Genomic DNA, 10,493 nt, shown 5'->3' on the forward strand with positions numbered 1-10,493 from the left:
CCAGCTGGGGTTAAACCACGACACAGATAAGTGATAGTCTCAATGCAAAATCAATGTGGTAGTTCAGCTATAGAACAATTGTGCCTTCACTCTAATACCTGTGGCAGATTTTTATTGGGAAAAGATGAGGATTCCTCTGAGCAGTCAGTGAAATATTTTATGCCAGGAAACTGCTGCTTTTATTTCCTTTCTTCCTCTTAGGAAACCCATTCACATGCAGCCTAAAAAAATAAATATCATTCGGTAGGTATGGTTCAGTAAAACAAGATGTGGACTGATGTTGCTATAAGCAGTTTACTACAGGTGCTAGGCACAACTGGGGTTTTCATGGGGTGTAACACTGGGTTCTTCTTTTTCAGGAGGTAGACAGATGATTGCTCTATATGATCTAGTTTTTCAATACTCTTGAGAAAAACAGTGCTGCAAGGTTGCTTTTCTTTGCTTCTTCTATCCACATATAGCAAACTCTTTGAATCCTTTGTAGCTGATATTTAGGGAGGCTACATGTGATCAGGATGCTCACTGGATGGAGCATAATGAACATCCTAGAATTCTTTTTCCTCACTTTACACCAGGAAACTGCAACAAAGAAATGTTGTCATTCTGGTCCAAAGGCCACAACCCACGTGTGAGTTCAACCACAGGCTTAGACTTCCAGACTTCAAATCAGGGTGGTGGTGGGGTTCATCTCACCTCATTTCAGATACCTGAAGTTAGAGATTTCACTTATGCTAGTCACCTAGGCTTCCTCTGTGCCCAAGAAAAGAGACACTTGTAGCAGGATGTTCACACCTGTAGAAGTGATAGAAACTACTCACTGATTTCTGCCTCTCCTCAGAGTCCAGAAAAATATGTTAGGCATTGCAGCTCTTCATTAGATGACAAGGTGATGTGAGTCCCACCTGAAACTGTGCCTCAGTTACCCATTTGCACAGCAGGATGAATAGCTGCCTGCCTCTCAGGGATACTATGTAATATAAGAGGACTTTGAGACAACAGCTACATAATTCTTAGACTGAAATTTGGGGTCTGAGTTCTGTTTCTAATGATCTTTTGTTATGAAAAGCACATCCCAAATTAGGAAGGAATCTCCCAGTATGGTTACCAATTGTCTATAAGTCTGTAAACCTGTATCACAGGTCTTTTTCTTTCAAGTTTTGTGTCCAGTAGCCTTTTAATTTTTACTTTACATGAAGGTTTTGTATTGCCTAGTATGCAGAGCTGAAATTACTACTGACTTCTAAAAGATTCTCTTCACTAGTACTTACTGGTTTACTGGTAAAACATGAGTTAAAAGCTGAAAGCTGTTTTTTAATAACACAGTAGCTTTCATAACATGTTCTATGCCCACTAAAGGCCGAGACCAAGAATTCTGTTAGGTTCCTAATCCGGTCAAGCATTTTTCTTTTTGAAGTTTGCCAGTCTTACATATGCACACACATGCATACGCTTCCATCTGCATATATCTTTTTCTAGCTATATAGCTATATAAAAGGTTGTGAATATATATACACTTCATGAATATTAAATTTGTTATTTATGTAAACATTTGTAATAAGAAAGCTGTCAGACTGGGGATCCATTAGACCAGGAGCTGTTCAAAATGTACAGTAAGTAATATGGGTGATTGACTGACATTGCAGTTATATCACAGTAGGAAAAATTTATGTAGATGAATAAATTCATCTCAATGGAGTATTTTCCTGTTTTGCAGCTGATATTGCTCCTCCCTTATTTTACTTACTTCCTACATATTATACGTCTGTGGTAGGCATCAAATGTACCCAAAAACGTTCATAAATGGAAAATTATCCGACTCTTCCCCAGCTGACATCTAACCATGAGGACATAAATCAAAAAGTTGCATCCATTAAATTTACTGGCTTAGATTACAAAGTCTGGAGTGTAAGAGCCAAAGCTTGCTCTGGAATCCACGCTCTACCCTGTTTGGCCTCCCATGATTTGCTTCACGTTTTAAAGAATGCTTACCTGGGGACTGTCAGCAAAGGTGCCTCCCCAGCCCTCCTAGCTTTACTGCTTACGTTAGTTTTCTGAGGCTTAAACTGAGTTCATTAATCCAAACAGTAGGTTGATGGGATCTCCATAATCCTCTGGTTCTTAAGCAATAAAGAATTCCTTGTGCTGGGATATGAAAAATCTCAGACTGCTCATGCCTCCGCTGAGTCGTTTCTTAAATGTCCATTTTTTATGGTTGACTTCACATAGCAAGAACTTAAAAGGTACCTTGGCTGAGGGCGGATGGAACGAGTTAGTGGAATTAAGTAGCGACTCGGTAAATGTAACAGCACTTTAAGAGGTACAGAAGCAAAATTCATATCGGTCGTTGGGTGCTCGGGAGTGCTCTAAATGTTTCTCTGTTGCAAAGTGTTTAGTATGTTATGACTATGTGCTCTGTTTGAAATTGCAGGTTTATGCAACTCAGCCGACAGCTGGATGATTGTTCCCAATATCAAACAAAACCACTACACAGTGCACGGGTTACAAAGTGGCACTAAGTACATCTTCATTGTTAAGGCCATTAATCAGGCGGGCAGCAGAAGCAGCGAGCCCGGCAAGCTCAAGACAAACAGTGAGTAACGTGAGATCTGGCACGCACGCATTCTTCTCCTTTCTTGCCTTTATTTTAGGTTGGATCTTTGGAAGAGCGCAGAGCAGCTTAACTTGTTTAAGGTGCTTCCCACAATGAAAGCCACTTATTTAACTTGATCCAAGACTGCCAGAGTCTTCAGTAGGGCAGAAGTTACTTTTTTTTGGTGAGATGCATCTGTAGTTTGGTCACTGGAAATATCATTTAGGAACAGAGCCATCACATGTGAAATGATTGAAAATACTCTTTTGTGGTTTTGTTTTAATGTCCTCTCTATTCTTTTTCCTCTACAAAGCAAAACCTTTTCTTACGTTTGCAATAAAACTTTTTTTTTTGTATAATGTTCATAAGATAATTGCTAGTTTAATTTTATCCTCCAAAATGATCTCTTTCTTAGGACACCAGAATACTTTCTTAGCTCCATCCTTCTCAGTTTTTTGTGGAGTTCAACAAGGTGATAGAGTAGTCAGAGATCCCACTTCAAAAAAGCAATGGTTACACAAATTATTAGCAGATGTAGTATAGCAATTTTAAGACTGCTTTTCAGCCTTTTTCTTCTCATGTCCCAGCCAATCCTTCAGTCATGTAGTCATCACGGGCGGTTCCGCGCACTGGAAAGGGAACACTGAGATTTGTGCACCCTCAGAAACATGCTTCTTGTAGGGGAGGGTGCTCAAAGAGGGGCGATACTGGATGTTGCAAGACGGAGGCTGCAGGGAATGGCACATACACGTTTCTCATTTTCCCCTTTCTGCTATTAACCTGGCTTGCATTTCTGTGTAAAAGCTGCTCATACAAACCCCACATCTGCCACCAAGAATCTGCTGATTGTTAAACCTGGTAACCTACAAGCAAACGCATAACCAGAGGACCCATTTGGAAATGGCAGTCTTTATCCTTTTGTCTCTTTGTGACCCAGTGTGGCACAAAAGCAATCTCTCGGGTGACTGTGAGAAATGATGTGACCAGATACACTTCAGTACAGAGAAGGACATTCTTCAGACACTGCTTCAGCAACACGAAGGCTACTAACCAGTTAGAGAGGCGTTTTACCGTAGGTATTTTACTGCTACCATAGGTATTTTACTGCTACCGAGTGGTAAGAAAAAGCAGGTAAAACGTGCCTTTCTTTCCAATACTTTCCAATGGATTCATTTTATATTTGATCATAATGCATAGCTAAATACACATTATGAAAGTAGCTGATAACTCTAAAGCTAAAAGTACTCCTTATCTAATTCCTGACCCATGTCTAACAATGTTAATTGAGAATTAGTATTGCCTCAATCATCTCCCATTTTAAATGTCTGCATTTTCAGATTGCCTAGAGATCTGAACCAACACATATTGACTGTCACTGTTCAGATTAACATAATGTCTTCTTTCCCCCACATTAATGCTTTCAGATTTACTGCATGAAAAATGCTTTACTGTTCCTTCATAAACTCAGAACAATTTACACCTTATTTGAAGTACACGTGTCAGTGCCTGACACAGACCTCACGAGAGCGCTCATTTCTGTTTTCTGTGCATGTCATCAAATCTTCCGCTTACATTTTTTTTTCCCTTGATATGAAAGACAGTCAGAAGGGAGAAGGGCTATGCTGGACCACTCATGGAGTCACAGTTTCCTAGTTGTCTCCTGGTGGAGGTAAATGATCGTTCTGCTTTTTGACACAATGAGCAAGCCTGTCGGAATTGTGGCGGGCTTTATATATCTACAGGGTTCGGTTTACCAAAAAGCTTCCTGTTATTTTCTACAAACCTTGTGCTACGGCCGAAGATACTTGCCAAGAGCAACAGCCTCAGTAATGTTTTTACACCATATTATTTGGACCAAGTTACAGTTCACTTCCTTCTTTTTAATGCACAGTATCCAGCACCACATGGGCATCCTTCCAAAGCGATCCTGAATTGTTGACTGTGCTTGTTATAAATAAAGCTGTGAGTGAACAAACAGACAAGGCTAGTGCTGCTTCTTATTTTCAAACTCATTTTGTGGGATTTGAAATCATACTTTTTTGTAGTAACGATGAAGATGTTATTGTGGAGCTTTATCCCTAGAGAATTAATAGAACGTAACTTATTCTAAATCTAATGTGCTGTGAAAAAAGCAACCCTCAGACCTTTATTAGCATGTATATTGGTTTCAATTACATGCAAGAATTAGAGTATTCAGGTTACCTCTAGGTCAGAGATAATGGGCTTGATGATTATGCAGGGCTCTTTTCAGGGATTATCAACACGGGGAAGTTAGTGCACAATGAGATTGACAGTAAACTGACAATGCAAACTAGCTATTGCAGGGAGCAGAATAGGTTAGTCTCTCTCGAGATTGCTTCAGAGGAGGAGATTAATATGGTTATGTAATCTTGTGGGCTCCTTAGAGGCTCGCTAATCCACTCTCCTTTTCAAAACCAAAGCCAAGCCATTCTTCTGCCATCTTTGTCTCTGCCTCTCTAGGTCAGCCATTTAAACTGGACCCCAAATCTGCTCATAGAAAATTGAAAGTGTCTCATGATAACTTGACAGTGGAACGTGATGAAACATCCTCCAAAAAGAGTCACACACCAGAGCGATTCACGAGCCAGGGGAGCTACGGAGTAGCTGGCAACGTGTTCATTGACAGCGGGCGGCATTACTGGGAAGTGGTTATAAGCGGGAGTACGTGGTATGTATATAAAAATATATGTGAAAAGAATCACTAGTTCACACCCTGCAGGTCCTGGCACAGTTTCTCTGATAGAGACCAGTAGCAGAGGCATGGGGAACAGTACAAGAGCAGGGCAAGCATATACTTCCACATAGTTTGTCAGGTTATTTTCCCAATCTCCAGCACTTTTGGCCTCTGGAACTAAATCTGCCAGATAGAGCATCTTTATATTTAGCGGCTTTCACAGGACTTTTACTCCATGGCTGGGGGTGGTTGTTTTTTGAACCCACATAGAGTACATTTTAAGATTTTAGTGAATTGGAGAGCTCAGAAAGTTTCATCTTGTTTATACAACAGAGCGAACTTTGTAAGTGCGATCATTCCTTTACTAAAGGTGAAGGATCTTAGCATCCTTCAGTAAGAGAAAAAAATAAATATGAGGACAATTTGATGATCCAGTTTCACAGGGGTGGAGGTCAGATTTGCTTCTGGGGAGGGGGCACGGAGCAGCAGAGCTGTAGGTCTGTGCCCCAAGGTATGAAGCAAGGGGCAGGAAGTGGAGGAGTGCATTCCTCTGCTCCTGAATGATCCTCTGTGTCATACCGGGGTGGATTTCAGGGGCCCTTTAGTCAGTGGAAGAGATGTCATCCTTTGGGATTCAAAGACAACAATCATGATGGAGGTTAATGGAGTGGAAAAATCAGTAAGGTCTTCAGGTATGCCCACTGTCTCAAACAAGAAAAATGCTGTTTGCCTGTGCCAACGTTAAGGAATGGAAATAGAGTAACTTATGGCACATTAATCTCCGTTGGTTGAAAGCCCAACAAATACTGCAGTGTCTCTGGAACGTGAGGAACTTTCACATTTCTGTTATATATGAGAAATCAGGTATTTGCCCTTGGTGTCCATTAATGAGAACATTTTCACAATCCTTTTACCCTGCACATCTTGCCATAAATTATGGTTTGCAGAGCAAATGTCTTCACCTACAATTGCTTCACTTGGCCCAAGACCCAGTCTCAAAAATGCTCATTTGAATCTAAAAACCACACCAACATCTGGCAAAACATATTTGGGAATGGCAAAAATGTTTTTTTTTTTTAATGTGTCCTTTGATGTTTACTCTTGCATTGCTTCTTCTGGGCCATATATTAAAGGAGAAAGGAGAGCTCAGATTAGCTGACAGATAGCAGTGTACTTTAAAATCAATGAATTCCTCTGTATTCATCTGTTTGGAAGCGGAAACTTGAGGCCCAGTGATTTAAACTCTGAGTTGCCGAGTACTTAACAATCTTCCTTTTGAATACCAGAGGCAAGTGCTCCAAAAAATTACCATAGCAGCCAAAACTCCAAACAATACAAGGGACAATAAAGTTTCCCTGACCTCTCAGACCCAAAAGAGAGATGGGGAAAACATTAATTAAGCCTGTGCAGATATTGCGGTGAAACGTCAATTAATGAGAACTTAACCAGCAGAAGTAAGAGGCTGGGGCATTCTGGTGAGTCCTCTGGGCTAACATTTGACTTCATCGAGAGAAAAACGTGGCAGGAAGCATTTGTTTCCTTGAGTTGTTTTTTGTTTTGCAGGTATGCCATTGGTATTTCCTACAAGTCAGCGCCGAAGCACGAGTGGATCGGGAAGAATTCTGCCTCTTGGGTGCTTTGCCGCTGCAATAACACGTGGGTGGTGCGGCACAACAGCAAAGAAATCCCCATCGAGCCTGCGCCTCACCTCCGGCGGGTCGGGATTTTGCTGGACTACGACAACGGTTCCCTTGCTTTTTACGATGCTTTGAACTCCCTACACCTTTACACTTTTGACATTACATTTGGGCAGCCGGTGTGCCCCACGTTCACTGTGTGGAATAAGTGTTTGACCATTATAACTGGCTTGCCTATCCCTGACCACCTAGACTCCTCCGAGCAGCTGGCATGACTGCTAAAAGCCAAAAGGTAGGATGATGCGTCTTCCCAGGGCGGCCAGGCGGCTGCCCGCAGGAGCTTGCCCGGAGCTGGCGGACCGCGCGGCATCCCGGCCGTCACGGCCGAGTCCAGCCAGAACTGAAAAGGGGACAATATCTCTTTACTGTGTACTTTGTATGGAAGGACAAAAAGTGGCTTTAATAATATCTTAGAACGTTCTTTTGAAGTTGGTTTTGTTTGGTTGGTTTTGTATTTAGTCTCTTACAGGAAGATTTATAAATTATTTATAAAGACAAAAAAAAAAGAGAGAGAGAAGGGAAAGTCTGGTTTGGACACCTGGAAAATGACTTACTTGTTTTGCACATTGATGGTCCTATTAATTAAAGTTTCATCAGCCCTTTACATCATTTTATTTTACAGTGGATAAAAGCAGGAAATTGGAAGGATGAAAACTGCGCAGTGGACAAGTCGGTATACTGCAGGTTTTATTCGTGCCAATATTAGCGCTCTCATTACCAGTCTCATTGAGTGCAAGATCTCCTAATTTCTACTTTGCACATGGGAGGATGCAGACCAAAAAGAACAAAAATAAACAAGTGAGGAAATGCAGCTAGCCAACACAGCAAAAGAAGAATTTTTAATTTACTTCTGTTCCCAGGGCAGTGCTCTCTCTGTTCATAAAAAAACGTGAAATATGTCCTAGAAATGTGAGTGGATAAATCATCTGGCGATTTATTTTATTGATGGCAACATTCCCATCTACCAGTGCTTCGCCTTCGTCTTTGGGAAACATTGTAGAATCACTGAGGATGTGAAAGACTGATACCATCTCTGAGAATCAGCAACGCTGGAGGAAAACGGCCAACCCAAGGTCTGACTGTAGACTAATTTGATAAAGCACGGCATCATTTAAGGATTGATTGTAATAGAAGATGTCATGGTTCTGATGGTAGACGTGTGAATGCTTATTGCTGATTTTACAAGGTTCAACATAGCAAGCCCAGCCAACAACTCGGAAGTGAGACATGCGCCACTTTACCATTGATTTTAAATTAAATACAAATGTTTCATTGTCGTACACTATGTAGTCTCTATAACAAAGCAAGGAAATCTGTTTTACATGTGCTGTATGGAGGAACACTGCAGCTGGGGTTTGCTCATAGTTATCATTGTCCTGGGTTGTTTGGGAAAGCACAGTTCTCTTTGTGAGTGAGGAGTAAATAACAAGTTTTCAGCAGCAGTAGGAATCTGCACGGGCAGGCCCTACGTTCACCCTGGTGCTGGTGGATGAACTCCAGTGAAGGCAATAGAGGTTGTACCTACTTTATCTCAAAGCTGAATCAGGTGCATTTTTTTTCTCTTTTCCTTCTACAGAATAGAAGCCCTTTGTAATTACTACGATGCTTATGTATAAATGATCATTTTGGGAGATGCTTGAGGCATATGACAACTTTAAAAGAATGGTTTTCCGACAGTGTTTTGTTGTAACTATGCAAGTGGTGAAAATCTGCCTGTGTAGAAAGAGGATAAATTGAATACCAGCTTTAAGAAAAGATTTGCTCAGTAATTTATAACCATGCTTTAGGTGTCTTTGGAAAAGGATGCCTTAATGCACTTTGTTCACTAATGGGTCCAAACGAAAACTGTCCCAAGCTCAGCTTCAGATTTTTTAAATACTGATTCTCCAGGTACCAAGCTGTACTACAGTTTGCCTTATGATGATGTAGAAAACTTTTGAGCAAGATGAGGAATACATACATGACTATTTGTTTTTTTCCTTTTTTTAAATAGAAAATAAATGCCTATCCATGTTCCTTTGATTTCCCTTTACATGCCCTGCTAAATGCTAATTAAATGGAGAAAAGTCTGACTACGTTGCTGGTACCATGGCTTTCAGCTGGGGCAGCATCCCATGGTTCACAAGTAGTAACCACTGATCTTTCCAGAGTTGACATAAATAAGTGAAAATGTGTACATACAGTGTTTGCCATAGTGTCTTTAATAATAAAGAAATGTATACCCTCAAAAATGAAAAAATAAACAAATCCCCAAACATTACCTTTTATAATTGATCACAAAGCCACTATTACAATCTGAGGTACGTTGCCCAGATGATCTGGCCTGGGATGTTTGGAAGGTAGCTGAGATGGCATGAAAATTGTTATAATGAGTTTACAGGAGATGACTGATGCAAAACAGGGATAAAAAGATGCAGGAGGAAAGGAGTTTTAATGTAGGATTATTGCCAAGTTTCTGCCTAAAAGGAAAAAGTATATTACCAAAGTACATGTAGCAAGGCTGTGTATCTTCTCTTTTGCCAGAAATATTAAATCTAGAAGCTGATTTCAGTGGCGGACAAACTGAAAACACTGTTCAGTGTTTGGACATACAATGTTGGCAGAGATTGAGCTGGGTGGAAGTAATATCGTAAGTTGGAAAGATCCCCAATGATCTCACATATTTTCATTGTAAAGATAGACCGTGAGTCTGAAGACAGATCATGGTTTTGGCCAATGGAAGAAGAATGGTCTGTTTTCTATAGGCCTTGCTGTATCATTTTTATTTTAACACAGAATACTTCATTTGGAGCTAAGCCACATTTCTCCAGTGGACTATTCATTCAGTCAGCACTCTTTGTGCGTGTATGTTTGTGTATATATGTATACATATGTATGGGTACACACACACCAGTATATGCACAAGTATAGTGCGTCATTTGTGTATATGCATACATACATATATACACACACAGACTGATGGTAATTAGCCAGGTGTTCCTTTTTTGCTTGTTTCTTGAACGATTTCATATTCTGTATGACTATGAGGAAACAAGTTTGCTATGAATGGTATTCTTCCGGACATTTTTTAATGAACAAAATCTGTTTATTTTACAATACTTGATTCAATGCCTGATTAATCAATAAAAACATCCATTTGAAAACGTAGCTTCTGTGGTCTGTGGCATTTTGCATGGTCCATAGTAATCAATTGAAATCTGGGGGAACGGTAATCCTCGTGTAAAAATAAAACTGGTACTTTAATGTAGCGTGCAGTCTTAGATGAGGGTTTTTCCCTGATTTTTGAAAGTTTTGTGACTAGGAATGAAGTAGCATTGAATAATGCCGTGTTTAACAAAGGCAGATTTTTGAAGAAATAGTCTGCTGAGATGCAAGCAATGAAAGTAGTAGATAAAGCCTGTGTTGGTTAAAATGATTGTTTCAAAGGTGTATTTAAAACCCAAGCTGGGATTCAGCAGAGTTAGAGCAAACTGTAGCACAATCTCTTTAGAGGACAGTAGCATTGGCTCAG

The 10,493-nt window shown here is 40.3% G+C and overlaps 1 protein-coding gene across 1 annotated transcript in view; it reads left to right on the forward strand.

Annotated features, from left to right (window-relative positions):
* Positions 1-7,759, forward strand: part of MID1 (midline 1) — a 142,354-nt gene extending 134,595 nt beyond the window's left edge. The window contains exons 8-11 of the mRNA XM_075176364.1: positions 2,429-2,590; positions 5,072-5,279; positions 6,849-7,214; positions 7,605-7,759. Coding sequence (XP_075032465.1) covers positions 2,429-2,590; positions 5,072-5,279; positions 6,849-7,197 — 719 coding nt within the window. The 3' untranslated portion in view covers positions 7,198-7,214; positions 7,605-7,759. The remainder of the gene's footprint in view (positions 1-2,428; positions 2,591-5,071; positions 5,280-6,848; positions 7,215-7,604) is intronic.
* The last annotated feature ends 2,734 nt before the right edge of the window (positions 7,760-10,493 follow it).

Source organism: Calonectris borealis, chromosome 1 (genome assembly GCF_964195595.1).
Source record: "Calonectris borealis chromosome 1, bCalBor7.hap1.2, whole genome shotgun sequence".
NCBI lineage: Eukaryota > Metazoa > Chordata > Aves > Procellariiformes > Procellariidae > Calonectris > Calonectris borealis.